The 18366-nt window shown below is 58.2% G+C and overlaps 1 protein-coding gene across 1 annotated transcript; it reads left to right on the plus strand.

The window, feature by feature from the left end:
- Window positions 1-11221: 11221 nt before the first annotated feature.
- EN1 (engrailed homeobox 1) lies at window positions 11222-17160 on the plus strand. The gene is made up of 2 exons (XM_082631494.1): window positions 11222-12992; window positions 16089-17160. The coding sequence occupies exons 1-2, from the start codon at window positions 12101-12103 to the stop codon at window positions 16403-16405; spliced, it is 1209 nt and encodes a 402-aa protein (XP_082487620.1). The 5' UTR covers window positions 11222-12100; the 3' UTR covers window positions 16406-17160.
- The last annotated feature ends 1206 nt before the right edge of the window (window positions 17161-18366 follow it).

Consider the following 18366-nt stretch of genomic DNA (forward strand, 5'->3'; position numbering starts at 1 on the left):
CGGGGAAGAGATAGAGGAGGGAGCCATGGCTGGAAGACTAAAACCCCAGGCGGTTAGCTGCGGGATGCACCACCCCGGGGCGCCCCAGGCGGTTAGCTGCGGGATGCACCACCCCGGGGCGACACCAGCCCCCTCCTCTCAGCCCACCTGCACTTTTCTGAAGCGAGCTGAGGCCACCTCTGCCTGGAAAGTCCTTTCACCAGGGCCCAGGGGAGTTAGAACTAATGGCAACCCCTTCTGCGAAGCACCAGCTGCAGGTTCTGGGGGCCGGCAAAGTTTCCCCTGGCCTGCAGGTCCCCAGGGTTTTGCCACTGGCCTCAACCGCCGCCGGGACGCCCATCACCTGTACCGAACAATTGAGGCGCAGGTCTGAGGAAGCCCGGTGACTTGTCCTCTGCGTGGGACCCGAGCCCCCTGTGCGTCTCAGCCGGGGTCCTCGTCCGCTGCCTGAAAGCAAGTCTGTAAAAGTCTGGGCCTTGGCGATCACCTTCGCGGCCGCCGAGACCAGCCACTGAGCGTGGAGGCGCGTCCCAGCAGCTCCGACCTGCCCGGACCAGCTTTGCTGTCCCCCGCCGCCCGCTGCAGCCAACCAAGGCCGCGTCTGGACCCCTTCCGAGGTCACGAAGCTTGGAAGCGCGAAGAAAGAGCCCCAACACCAGCATTGAGTGGCTGCGGCCTCCTCCGCGCTGCTCCCCCGCAGGGCTGTCCGAGTGATGGAAACGGAAGGTCATCTCCCCGAAGAGGATTCCAGTCCCTGCAGAGGATGGGAGATCTGCCTACGCCGGGGAGGGCCTGGAAACCCGGGCTGAGGGCTCCCCTGAAGGAGCCCCGCAGCCAGACTCTGGCCCAGGGCTGGAGTCCCGCCCGCCTAGAGCACCTGGGAGCGCTGAGGCCACGCGTCGGTGCGGGGGGGGGGGAAGGAAGATGATAACCTGCGTCCTCCCTGGGGCCTGGGGGCGACTTCGAGAGTGCCCTGAGCGGATTGTCCCCAGCTGGCTCCGCCAGAGCTGAGGACAGATTCTGCTTTTCATTTTCCACTTGCTAGGGGCATGCCCTTGGGCTACTTTACGACTCTCCGTGCCTCAGTTTCCTCCTTTGTAAACTGGAGAGGAGAAGCTACATATCTCAATAGGTTACCGTAAGGATTAAATGAGCTAACCCAGATGGAGAGCTTAGAGCTGCGTCCAAAGCACACCCGATGTAGGCTGGCTATCGACTTCTCAGCATCCTTAGCTCCTCTTTTGGAGAAAGGGGACCTTTAATCAATCTCTCTCTCTCTCTCTCTCCTTCCCCTTCCCCCCCGCCCCACCCCATCTCTCCTTATCACTCTGTCTCTCCCGATGGCTCTGTAGACCGGCAACATCTGAGTGAAGTGTGAGAAACGTGCAAAGTAAATCCGTTCCTTTTCTTACGTCGGTCCCACCACAGAGGTTAGCCTGAGCTGTGCACATTGGAACCGGCGTTTTCCGCCCCAGCGCGGACGAAGTTCCCATGTCTCGGTCAGCTCTCCGCAGTGCACTCGTCACTGGCGTCTTGTGATTCCTGAAATCTGGGTTTCTTGGCCCGCCTGGGACAGTCCAGGAGGTGGTGGGATGCACACGGAATCCCTGCCATTCCTCGTTCCGCCGGGAGACAGTGACCACACGGCCTCCCCGCTCAGCCCACAGCTGCAGCCCAGGGCTCCCCTCGGGCCCCAGTGCGCGGGCCGTGCGTACTAGGCCCACGCCTGGAGCTCCCATTTCCCAGGCCGACCTGGCTTAGCAGGGTGGCAACCAACAGGGCTTCGACAACGAGGCCCGGGGGCGCAAAGTCCCGAATTCCACGGGTCAGGTCTGAGGCGCTGGGAAAGCGCCCTTGCTGTGTGAGTTCCGCGGAGAACCGGGACCACCGACCGCCCCGCCCTCCCCACGCCGGCCACGAACGCGACTCGACCTCGAGGAAGCGGGAGAAAAATTCTGAGCCGCACAGACTGCCAGGACGTCAGGGCTACGCCACCAACTGACCCCTCAAGGCCTCGTTTCACGTTCACCAGGACAAGTGACCAGACCCTTGATTTTCCCATGTCCAAATAAGAACACTAACCCCTGGCCCTGAATCGCACTGTGCGCCGATTGTCAAGACGCTGAAAGTCACCACTTCCGAGGAGCCGGCAGCCCATAACGATTCCTGGACTCGCGGATCGAAAGACCAGAAGCGTCCCCTCCATTCCGAAAGCAATGGGTCCCAGGTTCAACGCAGCAGCCCCTCTGGGTGTCCCAAGGGGTGTTTCTATTCCCAGAGGAGGGGATGCGCACCTTCGCTCAGCTGTCGTCGGATGCAGCTGATCTGGCCTTGCGCGCTGCCACTGGCCACTCAGGAGCTGAAGATGAGGCTAGCGGGCCCGCCTGCTGCTCTGTCAGGTGCGGACCGTTTGGGGGCTCCTCAGTCGGCACGTCTAACCTGGGCAGAGGCAGGCTGTCTCAAGCTCGAGCTCCAGGCCTTGCGGAAAGGACCCACAGCTGGAACCCTCGCTTCCCTCCGCTACACAAACCCGGAACTCCAAGCAGAAGTCATAAGAGATCTCCGGAGAACTAAAGCAAAATATTATCTCCCACCCCCTCTTTCCGTTCTTTATTAATTTCGTGGAGAGTTCAGGGGGAACTGGCTTAAGGTCTGAGCTATCCTACGTTGGTCTCCACGCCCGCCTGTACTGTTCTTGCGACACCATCTATCAAGGATCCTCCGGTCAGGAGCTACCCCCTACCCCACCCCAGGGGTCTCAGAGTGTCCATGGCTTCAGCCGTCTCTCTAGTTCCGTCTAGCCTCTGTCCTTCCGGGCCCTCTCTGACACTGACCGCAATCCAGGGCCTGAGTCTTCTCTCCTAACCCTCCCACATGAGTGTCCATTATGTTCTCCCTGGCCCCATGACACCAGTCCTCCCCAGCAGTGTCCACGCTGCAAAGTGAACGAAGTTTTCCTGTTAGATTTTTTTTCAAGTTTAAGTAAATGGGCATTTATCAGGATTATTCGGGCCAAGAACCATCCTGACCCCACTCAAATGAAATCTTTGGACAACTGAGAAAACAGTAATATTAACTGAAGCAGGTATACGTTAAATATGTATAAGCGATTAGGATATAAATGGCATATAAAGGTCCAGAATCTATTAAGAGCTAGAAACAAATACAAGACACAGGTGTCTACATGTACTGCTTAGATTCAATGTTAGATTCAAGGTCAGAGTCGAGAGGGGATCAATATAATCCAGTTCTCTCAGTTTATGAGTAAGGAAACAGGCCCGGAGAAAGCCGGGGGCCTTCCCAAGGTCGCATGGCAGGCAGAGGCGTCAAAGGAATCCAGTCGTGACTCCCAAGCAGGGCCCATCCCACTGCAACGCAGGCGTTTCTGCTTTAGGAATCACAGAGCAAAGAGCCCCTCATGAGCTTTTCTCTCCACTTTAGCTCTCGCGAGGCGAGGGGATTCCCGGAAGGATCCCCTTCCGGGAATCCCGTAGTCTGTCCCCAGTCGGGTGTCTACTGTCAGGAAAAGCGTCTGGTTCTCCCGGCCCTGGGAGTTCAAATCCAACCTCCCCCAGACAGCCTCGCGGGCCCGGGAGCACCACACGGATGCAGTTCTCCTATAGCACCGATAGGTGGCGCGTTCCTCACAGGAAAACCGGCCGGGAATCCGCCCGCGCCCGTAAGACCCGGCTCCCTGCCCTACCCACCCGCCTAGGGTCCCTCTCCCGAAAGAAAACGGACAGAAAGGGGGTGCAGCCGGGGGACTCAGGCTGGGTGCCGGAGGGTCTGAAAAGAAAGACCCTAGAAACTCTGATTCTAGCACTTCGGCTCAGAGTGGCCTCACGCTCTCTTTTAAGAGGCCAAAGACCTTTGAGGGCAGAGGGTAAGGCTCTGCGCACTTGGCCAGAGAAAACACCGGGACCCAATAGGGTCACCCCCTGGTGGGGTGTAGGGGGCGTTATCTCCCCTCCACGAGCGCGTCCACGCACCCGCTCGTTCACGCACGCTCGGCGGCTGCCCTTCTCTGCCACTATCCCCAGGCCCCATTCTTCCACCTACTTTTTATTTTTAATATTGGGGCGGGGTGGGGGGGAATAGGGAAGCCCGGCGCTTTTTCAATTGCGACGATAATTGTCCTCGAGATGGGTTTCTTAATCTGCTCATCCATTATTGACTTCTCTTCTAATATTTGGTTTTGCCGCTTTGATCGCCAGAAGATCACAGACTTGACTCCTTTGCATAACAATTTTGGGGCGGGAGTCCTTGGTGCGGGAGGGGAGGGACGTGCCTGGAATGGCTTTGGGGTCCGTATTCCATCCCTCCCCCCGCCCACTGCCCGTGAGGCCAGCCTTCCTCTCACTGACCTCCCACCCCTAACAGCACCATTCACGCCTGGAAAGTTCTGAAGGCGAGGGGGAGTGGAGAGGAAGCAGCTAGACCCCGCCCCGCCTCCCCCCCACCGTGGGAGCAGGAACAGTAACGCCCTCCAGTGGGACCGACGAAGGGAGGGATTGTGTTTCCCCCTCGCCTCCCACTGCATTCCCAGCGCCAAGAGATGCTGCCTCTTCTACCTCCCAGACAGACTGGGGAGAGAATGCACCTTACGTGGAGGAGAATGGAATGGGGTTGGCAGGCGCGGGAAGGAGACCACGCTCTCATCTGGCACTTAGGCCGCGGGACAAAAAGATGTCCAAGGTTCCTGACGGCCTCTGTGGGACCCTGACCTAGTCCCTTCCCCGCTCTGGGCCTCAGTTGCCTCATCTGTGGAGTGGGCTTTGGGGCTATTCTCTCCCCGAGGTCCCTTTGATGTTGACCTTGCCACGTGTTGCCCGCTCTTCCCCCGGTGGGGCCTTAGGGCTTAGGGATTGCACAGGTGGGTTTTGGTGGGGAACAGAAAACCAGTGGCTATTTTAATCAGGATTTAAACAATTACTTCCCTCTGCCTTTGCATAGTTCAATGATGGGGGCGGGGGAGTGGTGGTAGGGGAGATTTGGGGTCAGAGCCCTCTGATCCTTGCCCTTTCACACACCTCACTTGCAGAGCCTTGGTCGGAGGGAGTTGCTCTCAGGTTCCCAGCTGGCACACAAACGCACACACCGAGACCGTACACATGGCCACGCACAAGCACAGCCACCGGCGCAGAGCCCACGCACACACTTACACTTGCACACACGGACACAGCGCAACCACGCAAGGGTTAGAGGGACACGAAAAATGCACACAACCGTTTCGTGCCCACTGGCACACACGTACACAGGCACCCACCTGGGGCCTCTCACACACACAGTCACATACAAACACGCAGGCGCCCGGCCGCACGGTCGCCCCCCACTCCGGTTTCTGCAGGAGCCCGGGGACAGGGAAGGTGGCCGGAGAAGGCCTCGACACTGCAGTGACCCCTCCCCCACACCGCCGACCTCACCCGCAAGCGATCCAGTCTGAGCTCGGAGGTGGGGCCGGGGGCTGGGGGGAGGCACGCGGGTGCTCGCCCCTCTTTCCCTCTCCTCTCCCAGGCGCGCCAGACTTCCCTTCCCCACCCGCCCCACTTCCAGCCCAAACTTTTCCCTCCCTCACCTCCCCACCAGTTCCCCGCAGCGCCGATCTCGGTGGGAACCCGGAGTCCTCCCCGCACCCTCCCCGGGAAGGGGGTCGGGAGGCTGCACCCCGGAGAACGAAAGGGGGGCGCGGCCTGGCTCGTGCCCCGGGGCCAGCGGGGAGGGCGGCGGGAAGGCGCCGGCCGGGAGCCGGAGCGCCGAGAGCCGGGTGCGCGGACTTCTGCTTCCTCTTCCCGGGTCAGTGGGAGAAGAGCCCGGGGACCAGCCCTCACCCCTGTAGGAGTCGAGGGAAGAAGAATGACTGCTAACCCTGGGGCGAGCCAGAGAACACGGTTTTGGAACCACAGGGGCACTTCTATGCGAAGCACTTGGATATCGTGGGTGTTTTCTTCTCTTCTTGAGTTATTTTTCTGACCACACCTTTGGAGTTGGGTCTGGACCTCCCGGGGAGCACGGACTCAGCCGAGGGGGGCAGCAGAACCCGGAAGCCGCGCTGGTGCCTCCTCGCTCCCTCTCACAGCGGTTCCCACCGGCGTGCACACTCCCGAGGCCAGGCGGTGTGGACCCCGACCCGCGCCGAGCCGGATCGAGGCGGGAGCCGCCACTCGGACAGGTGGGGACCTGGGTGGGCAGGGGGGCCCCTAGGCCTGGGGATCGCCGGGCTCTGGGAACCTTCTGGGGAGGAGGAGGGAGTGAGAGAAGGCGAAAAGCAAAATAAAGGAGAGAAGAAAATTCGAGCGTAGCAGCTGAATTTACTCCGAGTTTTTTTTTTTTAGGCGGGGGAGGGTGTGAACATTAGGGTTTCGATTCTGGGGTTTGGGTGGAATTCAATGTAAGGAGAAAAGCAGGATGTCTGATTAAAGTGAAAAATATAGAGAGGAGTGTATGTAGTCGCCTTGCTTTCGGGAGCCATGAGCTCTAAAATTCCCGGCTCCGGGGGGCCTGGCCGGCTGCGTGGTACAGCTTTAGGGCGGTTTGGGGATACCGAGGAGAAGGTGAATCCGAGCCAAGGGGCCCTGCATCTCGCTCCCCAACGTCCCCGAGCAGCCCGAAGCCAACAAGTCAACCCGCCGGCAGCGACGGGTCTGGTGTCTGCGCCCTGGTGTCTGGGATGTCAGGAGCCGACCCCGTGGCTCAATTTTCGGGAGTCACTGAGATGTTTCCCCCATTTCCCATAGTCAAGCGGAGAAAGGGCTTAATTTTCTCTGCCTGTCCGGCTTTAAAGGGGAAAAAGCATCCCCAAACAAAAACTGATTCTAGAACAAAACAATCCGTGCTGTGAACTGCCCCTCCCTCGGATAAAAGGGAGAAAACCCTGAGGGGAGGCAGGATGGTAGGGGCATAAATCCAAATATTGAAATCCCCAAAGGTGACAACCTCCCACAGGAGACTTTTGGGGGACTTTCTAGGAACCTGGACATTTATGGCTGTGCTTCTTGCACACAGAAAAAAAAAAAAAAAGAAATTCTCCCTGCCTACCCCGCCAACCCTAATCTTCTAGGTTATCTACAAATAAAGCAGCCGCCCCAATTTCTAGAGTCAACAGAACATTTTATTTCTAGGGTTTGCCTCCCACACACTGCCCCACCCACCTCAGCTTTATCCCTTCCCCTGCCTCCCCCAGTTCCACTCCAAGCTTCCGGCAGAACCAATACCTAAGGAATCCCCCTGCACCCACCCACTTCCACATTATTATCGCCTCCAAATGAAGACCAAAACCCCAAGCGCTAATTGAATTAGTCTATTGAAAGGACTGTCAGGTACAATGACGTGGCTCGAGGCCCTACATTTCCCAAGGTCTATAGGCTTTGGGGACCTGCGATGTATAGTCTGACCTTCCGGCTCATAATAATACCGCGGCACTTGTAGCAGAAATCTCCTCGCATTCACTCCCAACAAAACCGCTGGTCACCCAGTCCCCGTAGGAAGGCTGCCCGCTATTGTGTTGCGACAACTCATTCATGTCCCGCGCCACGAGGCCCCACCGCCATCTGATCTACACTGGAAATGCGATTACCACCATGTGCATGCAACACGCTCGCACTCTCGGCCCAACGCACGCACGCCTGGCCAGGCTGCGAGGTTTTCTTTCACAATTCTCCTCACACCCATCCACAAAAGAGAGGTGGAAGCAGGCAGGACCGTGACATTTGTCTCTGCCTAAACGAAATCCAAAGTTCTGTGGAAATGTGAGATGGAGGGAGACTTCTCTTTCCTGAACAGCATACACCAAAACCCTCAGGAAACACATTTCTCCATGCCCAACTGGTGGCGCAGACTCGGGGGTACACACTGATGTGTACATACACGAGCCTCCAGCCATGCACACAAACACACAGACACACAAACAATGCTTTCATGGACTCACTTCTCTCTCTTTGGTTCTCACATACACAAGCAAATAGACACGAATACAGGCTCCTACACTTCAGAGCCAAGGGCCACTCTCCACATCCGTAAGTAGTTTTTGCAAGATTGAGAAACAAAGGGACAGTATCGCAGCCTTCACTGTGAGCACTCATCACCACCCCCTCATCATTTTGACCCCCATACTTCTCTAGCATCCCCCAGACATACAAATACTCCCTCCTCGGTTTGGCCAGGTGCCTTTTGCTCAGTGGAAGGCCCCGGTTAGCTGCAATAGAGGAAGTCTGGGAGTGGGAGGGAGGCAGGAGTTTTGGGGGGTCCCCTTGTCTTTCTTACCCCACCCTCCGCTATTGAAAGCCTCTTTGGGCTTCCTTCTTCCTTCAGTGAAGTAGGGAAAGAAATGCCCCCTTTGGCATTTAAAGTTCTTTTATTTCTCGTCATTCTCCACTTTTATGTGGGCTGGGTATGGAAGTGGAACTTGGGGACAGTCCATGTATTGCAGAGGTATAGCTAGGTCAGTGGCCTCCTGTGGGCCATCTTGCCCCAGCAGAGCTGCACAGCTCAGAACTTCAGGTAATGGAAATGGGCACCGTGTGTCTCCAGACTTCCGTATCTTTGGCCCAGGAGCAGAGGGCATTTGGAGAAAAGGGCTCCATTCCATTTGCGTACATTCTCCCAACCTGCTTCCTGCCAGCCCACCTCCCTACCTGGACTCTATCAAGTTGGAAGAAATTCCTTAATTCTCAAAGGCACAAACCAGTACCCCAAAAAGGACTGCCACAAGAGTGTACTCACATGTGCACACACATTTCTCCACACACACCTAACCCCTTTACCCACATGCTTGTACACACAACTCACCCTGCCCGTATTTCCTCACCCACAGGCACAGTCCTGGGCTCACTGCGGTCCTCTGGACCCTCAAACACCCACCTGGGTCAACATTTGCTCACTCTGACACCTTACTGTCAGGCTTGCCAGGACACCAAACCGCTAACACCGAGTTCCCAATTATATGTCCATTTTCAGGAGGTAGAGGAGGGCGTGGGCTCGGATGGGGGTCACGGAGAGCAGGCGGCTCTGGGTGCGAGCATTCGGCGAAGGCCTGGCCTGGGGGAGGACTGGGGTGGGGGGCGAGCCAGCGCGCCGAGCGCCGCCTAATCCAGCCAGAGCTCGCGGGCTGCGGGTGCATTTATCATCCCATTACTGTAACAAATCCGGGCTCCACTACATGAAAGGTAAAATGAATTACCGACGTTAAGCCGTCAATAAAGTCATTTCTGTAAATGGTGTCTCCAAAGGGCCGCCGCATTATTCAGCTGGCTTTATCAGCTGGCTGGAAATTACGTGGAGGAGCCGGGCCGCGCGGCGCGCGGGGCCGCTCACTTTGATTAAGCGTCTTGCCAGCACGATGTGACAGAGCTTTTGACCAGGGTTTTATTCACAGGCCTGTGATGAACGCCAAGCTGATCAGGCGGAATGAAGAGTAATTAAAACCTATAAATTATCTTCCGCAGCCCTTCTCGAGGCGTCTCCTGCAGGCGAGATAAGGCGTCGAGACCCTATTTACGGCGCTGAAAGGGACCGCAGCGCACAAAAGCTACGCGGCTAAATAGGATATTGATAGTGTCCTAATTAGAATTTAATTAAGTACCCACGCTCGCTTGCGGGATAAAGATTTCAATTTTGCGAACTTAAATATAAATAAAATCCCACCCCCATTTCGGGGAGAAAGGGTGGGGGCACCGGGAGATTTCGGGGAGCCCTTGGGTGTAGAACTGAGGAGGACCCGGGAGGTGCAGTTGGGGGGCGACCTGGGAGGTTTGTGTAGATCACGTCGGGCCTGCTTTAGCGCAGCGTTTCCGAAAGTGGTTCTCGCTGCCCCCGAGCCGCCGAGAAGGTCCAACTAGGAACTCTGAGAGCCCGAGTGTCGGAAGATCCTCGGCTGACCCGAAGATGCAGCCAGCTCTACGAACTCCCGCTCTCCACCAGCCCCTCTGAGAAACTTCGGCTAGTGCGGTGGTTCGGCTTACTGTGATTTTTCGTTTTATTTTCTTCCTAACCCTCTGTGACTTTTCTGGGTACAGGGGATTATTCTGCATGTTTCCACTACACAACATTCCCAAAGAGATCCTTTCTCCGCTGTCCCAGTTAAGGATGGTGGTCAGAGCGAGAGGCTCGCTGGAGCTCCAAGACAACATCTCCGCGGAGGCCTCAGTTGCTGGAGTTTTTCCAGCTACTCTCGAATCCTGGCCCTCCAAAAAGGCTCGGCAGACAAACCCCGCCGATGTCCAATGCCTCACTTTCCTCTACCCTGTCCTCGCAGTGGGGAAACTTCTGGGGTGCCTCGACCAGGAAACAGCGTAAAAGAGCCCAGCGACTGGAGATGAATCTCTGTGAGCGTGGGAGCGGCAGGAGCCCCTGCAGTTCCCCCCAAAGCCTGGGAAGAATATTCTGGGCTAGAGCGAGAGGCCTCCACGGAGTCAGGAGCAATCCTAGGAAAATCTGGGCCACCGGGGGAAACTTGCTGTCCAGCAGGCTAGGGCAAATACTTTTATTTGGGTGCAATACTTTTATTTGTTTAATTTCACTTTGCAGGGAAATCTAACACGGAGGTTGCCCTGAGCCAAAAGCCGGGGCCTCGCGGGTATCCGCACCCTGACTTGCTTGGCCTAGGGGCCGATGGGACAGCTTCGACTCTGGCGGCCAGGAAAGGACTGGCGCTGGGGCTCTCTCGCGCCCTCTGGGCCTGGCCTTACGGCGGCAGGACAGCTCTTGGGGGTTGTGGAAGGTCCCACCAGGGAAAGGCATGGGTACGGATATCCCGGGAAGGACACGCAGTGCAGCCGGCCAGCATACACTACAGACCTTCAAACAGACGGTGCTAGCTAGGCGCAGCTGGCCTCGGGGTTTGCTATTTGTTAAAAATAAACTGCTCCTCTGAAAGTAACCAAATCTAGGTCTGTTTCACATCTCCGACCCTCCTCGTCTCCCCCCTCCCCCGTCCACTACACACACACACACAAACATACAGCATACAGGCACACCCCGACAGAGACAGCAACCTTTCACCCTTAATAACAGCAAGAAAAAGCCAGAGCAATAAAATAAAAGGCTGCTTCTTAAGCATGGGGGTTGCCAAAAGAGCCGATTCCCCTGCCTCCTGACCCTGCGCCCGGCGCGCACGCAACCGTAACCCTGCATTTCTCCAACAAGTTGTTTATGGAGTTGCTTCCCTATTTGCCTACACCCCGAAATCCAACCCTCCGCGGTCTATTTTGCCCGTTCCTCGGTCCTGGCCTGAAAGAGGGGGAGGGGCTCGGGTGCGGGTTGGGGAGGGCGGGCCGGACACGCGGGGCCCGCGCCGCGGCACCCCCTGTCCACCAGCGGCCGCCGCCCCCGGATTATTTATCCGCAAAGTCCCGCGCGCGCCTATTGGGCCGAGGCCCGGGTGTCAGCGCGAGTCCTGGCTCGCCATTGGCCCCGCACACGTGCGGCCCTGACTCACGTGCTTCCGGTTTGAAGGCAAAAAGTGTGCCTGGGTGATTTTTTTTTAAGCGAGAGAGTTTGAGCAAAGATCCGAGCTGTCAGAGATTTGAAAAAAAAAAAAAAAAAAAAAAGGCAGCCCCGGCGCTGGCGGAGACGCGCTCTCCCTGCAAAAAAAGCAAAGGCGATTAAAGGCGCTGCCAGCCTCGCGCTCTGGGCACAGCTGAGCGTGACACTCGGGGAAGTCAAACCCCTCAGTACTGCCTAGGAAGATGGCTAGACTTTAAAGACTATTTTTTATCTTTAAGAAAAAAAATCTTGGAGATTTTCTTCTTTTTTATTGCTTTCTTTTTCCTTTCCTTTTTTTCCCCTCTCTTTTTGGCAGTGGCTTACTCCCCATTTAAAACAAATCATTGAATCTGGTTGCAGAAAGAAAAAAGAAATAGCCAAGTGTCTCCATATCTGGATGTCTACAAATTAGAGGGAGAGACAGCGAGATCTGCTCGATAAGAGCAAGCGATCCAGGCCAGGCGCCTGGGCTTTTCTTTCTGCACCCGCCCCGTGCCTTCGCTGGGGCTTCGCCGGCCTCCTTCCTCCGCGCACCCCCACGGGCCGCTGGCAAAGTGGGGTGGGGAGCGAGGCGGGGGGGGCGGGGGCCGGCGCGGCGGCCGAGGCGGCGGGGCGGCCGAGCATGGAAGAACAGCAGCCGGAACCTAAAAGTCAGCGCGACTCGGGCCTCGGCGCGGCGGCGGCAGTGGCGGCGGCGGCGGCCCCCGGCAGCCTCAGCCTGAGCCTCAGCCCCGGCGCCAGCGGCAGCAGCGGCAGCGATGGAGACAGCGTGCCGGTGTCTCCGCAGCCCGCGCCCCCCTCGCCGCCCGCGGCGCCCTGCCTGCCGCCCCTGGCCCACCACCCGCATCTCCCCCCGCACCCCCCGCCCCCGCCGCCGCCGCCGCCGCCGCAGCAGCAGCATCTCGCGGCGCCTGCTCACCAGCCGCAGCCCGCGGCCCAGCTGCACCGCACCACCAACTTTTTCATCGACAACATCCTGAGGCCGGACTTCGGCTGCAAAAAGGAGCAGCCGCCGCCGCAGCTCCTGGTGGCGGCGGCGGCGGCGGCCGGAGGAGGCGCAGGAGGAGGTCGGGTCGACCGTGACAGAGGCCAGACCGGCGCAGGTAGAGACCCTGTCCACCCGCTGGGCACGAGGGCGCCAGGCGCCGCCTCACTCCTGTGCGCCCCGGACGCGAACTGTGGCCCACCCGACGGTTCCCCGCCAGCCACCGCCGGCGGAGCGGGTGCGTCCAAAGCTGGGAACCCGGCGGCGGCGGCGGCGGCGGCGGCTGCGGCGGCCGTGGCAGCGGCAGCGGCAGCAGCAGCGGCCAAACCTTCGGACAGCGGCGGTGGCAGTGGAGGCGGCGTGGGGAGCCCGGGAGCACAGGGTGCTAAGTACCCGGAGCACAGCAACCCGGCCATCCTGCTAATGGGCTCAGCCAACGGCGGGCCCGTAGTCAAAACTGACTCGCAGCAGCCCCTCGTGTGGCCCGCCTGGGTCTACTGCACGCGCTACTCGGATCGCCCGTCCTCCGGTGAGTACCCAGCCCCAGGCTGCGCGCCTTTCGGCTCCGCGGACGCCGCCCCTAGAACTCTTAGCCTCCGGGTTGGGGAGAGCATGCCAGATCTCGGGCGTTCTCTTCTCTCACGCCTGCTTCCTCCTCCTTGACCTCGGTCCCAGTCACAGTCGAGCTTTGCACCCAGTTTTGCGCTCCTGGATTCTGCGGCCACCTCCCGGGAGCGGGAAGCTCGATCCTTCGGTTTTGAACTCCGAGCCCTTCCGGCCTTCTTTGTGTTTTACCTTTATTATTCTTAGGAAAGACACAGGCAGTCATTGCTTTTCCGTCCAGGGAAAGGGGGTTTTAGAATCAGCGAGAAGGTGGGCCTAGAAATCTGGGTCTGAAATCCCGCCAGCCTCGTCCTGCGGAGGCCGAAATCGAGCAAAGCTGTGATTAGAGTAATCATCTTCACTCTGTGTTCTTACAGACACAAACACCATGTCGATATTTTCTGCGGAGAGCTTACTTGCATAGAGATAGATTTAAGGAGACACAGGGAGAGAGAGAAACGCGTCAGATCGCTGTCCCTCTTCCCCAGGCCGGGTAGTCAAGAGAGTGTGACCCGGGTGGGTGGAATTCAGGGAAGGGCGGTTGCCGAAACGGTGGGTGCCGAGAGCCCCTGGCCCCTGGTTTCCTAGAGCTGACAGACAGACAGTGGGAGAGAAGACAGGTCAGGCTCAGGTCAGAAAGCTGGGCCGAGGGCATGAGAGACCCCTCCGCCCCAGCTTCTGCGAAGCGCGCCTCGCACATCCTCCCGGCCCTGCCCCTTTCTTCTTTCACTCCTTCTTTTTGCACGTCTGCCAGAGAGCAGATTTCTGTCAGCCATAGGCCCGTTTTTCTCGATTTTCCTTCGGCCCTTTACCCACATACTCCTTGCGCTTCGAGAACCCCAAGCTGAGACCTACTGTGGGACAGCCGCTAGGCCCCGGGAGAGGAGGCTGAGGCCTGCCCGCCTCCCCGGACTGCAGCTCCCGGGAGACCGGTGGGCGCCACGAGGAGGGCGGCAGGGGTTCTTGGCCTCCGATTGGGGTTCCGGCCACCTGGGTCTGGCAGGAGGCCGGGCACGGCGGAGCGGTGCGCCGCTCTACTCTGGCTGGTCTCCGCCTCCCCACCGCTGCCGGCTGGGCGCGGATCGATGCGCGCTATCAGCCCCCGCCATCTCGAGCCCCGTTATTGACACGGGCTCCCTGAACCTCCGAAAAGCTGCTTTGATTGACTCGCCTGATGGATAGAGTGATTGAGCTGTCAGGCCGTGAGGCTCGGGCTGGCCAGGAGGCTACGATTTTATTACAAGTGTTCCTCCCTCTGCACGCGCGCGTGCGCTCACACACACACACACACACACACACACACACATTCACACAACAACGACAACAACACTCTAACCACGTCCGGGACGCACAATGCGCAGCAGGGTCTTTCTGAGGATGTACACGTTTCCGGGGCCATCTCTGCTCGCTAGGCTAATGACTACACTAAACCAAGGCCTTCCTCCCGTCCCACCCCGCCTCCAATGCCGTCTGCACCGGGCTCAGGAGTGGGCCTTGTCTTTGTTCTTGGTTGCTTTTCTTCTTACGAGCCTGGGAGGCAGGGTGCTGACTCCTTCCCCTGCATGGGCAGTTCAGGGAGACGAACCCCAGCCCAGACTTGCGGGGCGGCCAGGCCTGGACTCTTTTGTCACAGGACAGCTGGTGACCCCAGAAGCCAGCTGCCCAGTTTGCTCCTCTGTTGCTAGGTTTGGAGATGCCGGGGAAGACCCTCCTTCCAGACAGTTTTATAGGTTAACAGCCCTGACAGGGACTTCACTTGACTCAGGAAGCTCCCATAACCATGACAGGGCCCAGCAAGGAAACTCCAGGAGACTTGGGTGTGCAGGCTGATGGGCAGAGATGCAGGCTTTAGAGTCAGCCTCCTCTCTTTTCCCTTTTCTCTTCAGGGCTGGGCTCCATAGCAGCCCTCTTCGCAGACTAGGTTCTGAGGGCACTTCACTTTCCCAGGAAGGTTTCCTGTGGCCTCTTCCTATACCCATCTTAGAGGCAAAGCACAGATTTTTGTTGGGATTGTCCCACTCTCTGTGTCTCTCTGCCCGTTTTGCTCGTGGATAAAGAACCTTGCAAATAGGCGTGCAGGGAAAGCAGCTCTGGCTTGCTTTTGTTATTCAGTCTTCAATCCTGAAATTGCAGCTTCTGTGTCCAAAAGAGAGATGAGGGAGACGTGCCTGTGCTGCTTGCTGGGTGCAGGAATGGGGAGGGCCCTCTCTTTCTTACTGGCACCATCCAAGGGACAAAACAGAGAACTCAGGGGCCAGGGCATGTGGGTAAGGCATACAACCGGGTGAAGGCCTTTTCTCCCTTTTCAGGGAAACGGGTGGTCAGCATCTTCCTGGGACCCTATAAAGGGCTTCATTTTAAGCCACAGGGACAGAAGAACAGGTCGAGAGAGCAGATGCTGAATACTTTGGAGCGAGACAGGTCTCTCACAGCGCCCTCCCTATCCCCTTGTTTTCTGGAGTCAATAGCTACAAGCAGATGGGGTCTTGTTGTAGGTGTGTGGGTATAGGTGCGCTTCTGGAGGAGGGGGAGAGGATTGGCTTTCAGGCTGGCGATTTCCCCAGGGCAATCCTGTCCTAGTGCCTTTACTACTCCAGTGTTGAGCCTCTTTTTATTCCGGGACTGTGAAGACAGCAGGCCCCTGATCTCCAACTCTGGGTTGGGCTGGATGGAGCTCCAAATACCTCTCCATCTTGGACTCTGTGATTTAAGCCTATCCCACGGCTCTCCTGTGCTGACCTGGGGTGTGGGTGCACACACAACTTCGGCCAACTTGCTTCCGTGACCCTTCGGGCATCCCAGAGGGGAACCCAGCGACCCCAGCAGCCAGCCGATTGATATAGGGGCTAGCGGGCGAGGGGGATAGGTGGGGGGCGGCGGCAGCGGGGCCTCGGCTAGCGCCCAGGATGCGCGGGGCGCGATCTCCGCTCGGCTCCGCAATTCTCACGGCTTCCTCTGCCCTCTCCCCCCTCCCCTCTGCCCTCCTTCCCCACCTCCCACCCGGCCCTCTCCGCCGCTGCAGGTCCGCGCACCAGAAAGCTAAAGAAGAAGAAAAACGAGAAGGAAGACAAGCGGCCGCGGACGGCGTTCACGGCCGAGCAGCTGCAGAGACTCAAGGCGGAGTTCCAGGCGAACCGCTACATCACCGAGCAGCGGCGGCAGACCCTGGCCCAGGAGCTCAGCCTCAACGAGTCCCAGATCAAGATCTGGTTCCAGAACAAGCGCGCCAAGATCAAGAAAGCCACGGGCATCAAGAACGGCCTGGCGCTGCACCTCATGGCGCAGGGACTCTACAACCACTCAACCACTACGGTCCAGGACAAAGACGAGAGCGAGTAGCCGCCGCCGGCAGGGGCCGCGCGGTCCGGCCGCCGCGCCCGCGCCCCCTCCTGGTACCGCCACCGCCGCCTTGCCGGCCCCACGCCCGGGGAGAAATAATCAGCGCAAAGGAGGAGGAAGGGAACAACAGGGAAAAGAGAGAGAAAGGGGTCCCCAGGACGGAGAGTCGCGTTGGAACGAGACATTTTTCCAAAGGGAGAAAGACTCGGACAGGTGCTATCGAAAAATCAGATCAGTTCTCTCTTCACAGTATAAGGGACGAAACTGCGAACTCCTTAAAGCTCTATCTAGCCAAACCGCTTACGACCTTGTATATATTTAATTTCAGGTAAGGAAAAGAATTATGTGTAGCGATCTCTATTTGCTGGACTTTTTATTAATCTCCTTTATTATTATTGTTATAATTATTATAATTATTATAATTATTTTATCCCCCGCCTCCGCCTCGCTGCCCCCGGCCCAGTTTCGTTTTCTTTTGAATGTTACTGCTTCTCCGGTGCCTCCCGCCCCGTATCGCTGGCCCTCGTTTCTCTGGGACTTTTCTTTGTGTGCGTGAGAGTGTGCTTCCTCGCGTGTCTGCCCTTCTCCCGGCCCCCTCTGTCGGTCTGTCTGTCCTGCCCCCCACCCCTTTCGTTTTCCGGAGACTTGTTGAGAAATACGACCCCACAGACTGCGAGACTGAACCGCCGCTACAAGCCAAAGATTTTATTATGTTCAGAAACCTGTAGTCTGAAATAAAGTGTACACTGTGCTCATGAGCGGCTGGCGGCCCTCCTCTTTGCGGGCTGGGGAAGGGCGAGGGCGCAGGCACACGGCGGCCCGGCGCACAGCGCGCTCACCGGGCTGGGAGCCCCGGCGGCTCGGCCGGGCCTTAAGATCCATCACCACACAACGAATACGGGGCGCCAGGGGGGCGCGGTGATTGGGGCGGCCCAGACCCGGGGATGGCCCGGGTTTGGAGGGCCTGGAGGGACACTCTTGGTCTCCGATCGCCTTCAAAGGATCCCAAAGGCCGGAAACCCCCAGTCCTGACTTCGGACACACTGCCGGGCTCTTGGGCTGCTTCCCGCGCAGATCCAGGACCAGCCCGGCTGCAGCCTGCTCTGGTTCAACCTGCTTCTCGCTCCAGCTTGCTTCTTTTCTTTCTCTGTCTCTTTTTTTTTTTTCTGATGCGAGTTTTGCTGGAGGTTTTCTCCTCTAGAAGCAGAAGGCCTTCCCAGGGTGGGGCAGCGGTGAGGGGCTGCCTCCCCTCCTGAGCGAGGGGCGCCTCGGGGCTGCCTGGACTTCCCGCTCTTCGTTTGGAGAAGTGATTTCGTTGACGAAACGGCTGGTCGAGGGCGGCACACGAGCCTCGCGGGGCTCGGAGCTCCTGGCTCCGTAAAACCGGGAGAGGAGGCCCGGATGCTGGGAAGCTATGCAGAGCGGCATCCCCTCGGTCAGCTGCCGGGATCGCTCTGCGCCGCGACCTCCGACGTGGGCACAGGCCTGACTCGCCCCTAACTCAAAGCCTAAGCAGGGTCCCTTTCACAATCCCAACAAAGCCTGGCTTGCTTTCTGACCAAGAGGGGCGCAGACACACGCCCCCCGGACCCCCAGGGCCCCGGACTTCATAGAGGGAAATGTCTGGACACTTGCCCCAGACCCTTGTGCCTAGCCTTCTTGGGTAGCCACTGGACCCCGCCATTCAGGCAGTAGGGGGAGGAAGGGGAGGTCCCTTCTTATCTCCCTTTGGTCCAGGATCTTTTTTGAATGGTAAATTCTGTTCTCTCCGCTTTCCCCTGTCTTCTGTAGTATGTATGTATGTACCTGTACTCGTGTGGCCAGATACGTAGGTGTCCCGAAAACCTCATGTGTATATGTGATCACGTGTAGATAGATATTGGTGCATCTGAGTACCCCACGGGGTTTTGTGTATTCCTGCATGTGTGAGCATTATGCGACTGGGTGTTCACGTCTCTGTA

The sequence above is a fragment of the Mesoplodon mirus genome (assembly GCF_964341445.2).
Source record: "Mesoplodon mirus genome assembly, chromosome: 8".
NCBI classification, from domain to species: domain Eukaryota; kingdom Metazoa; phylum Chordata; class Mammalia; order Artiodactyla; family Ziphiidae; genus Mesoplodon; species Mesoplodon mirus.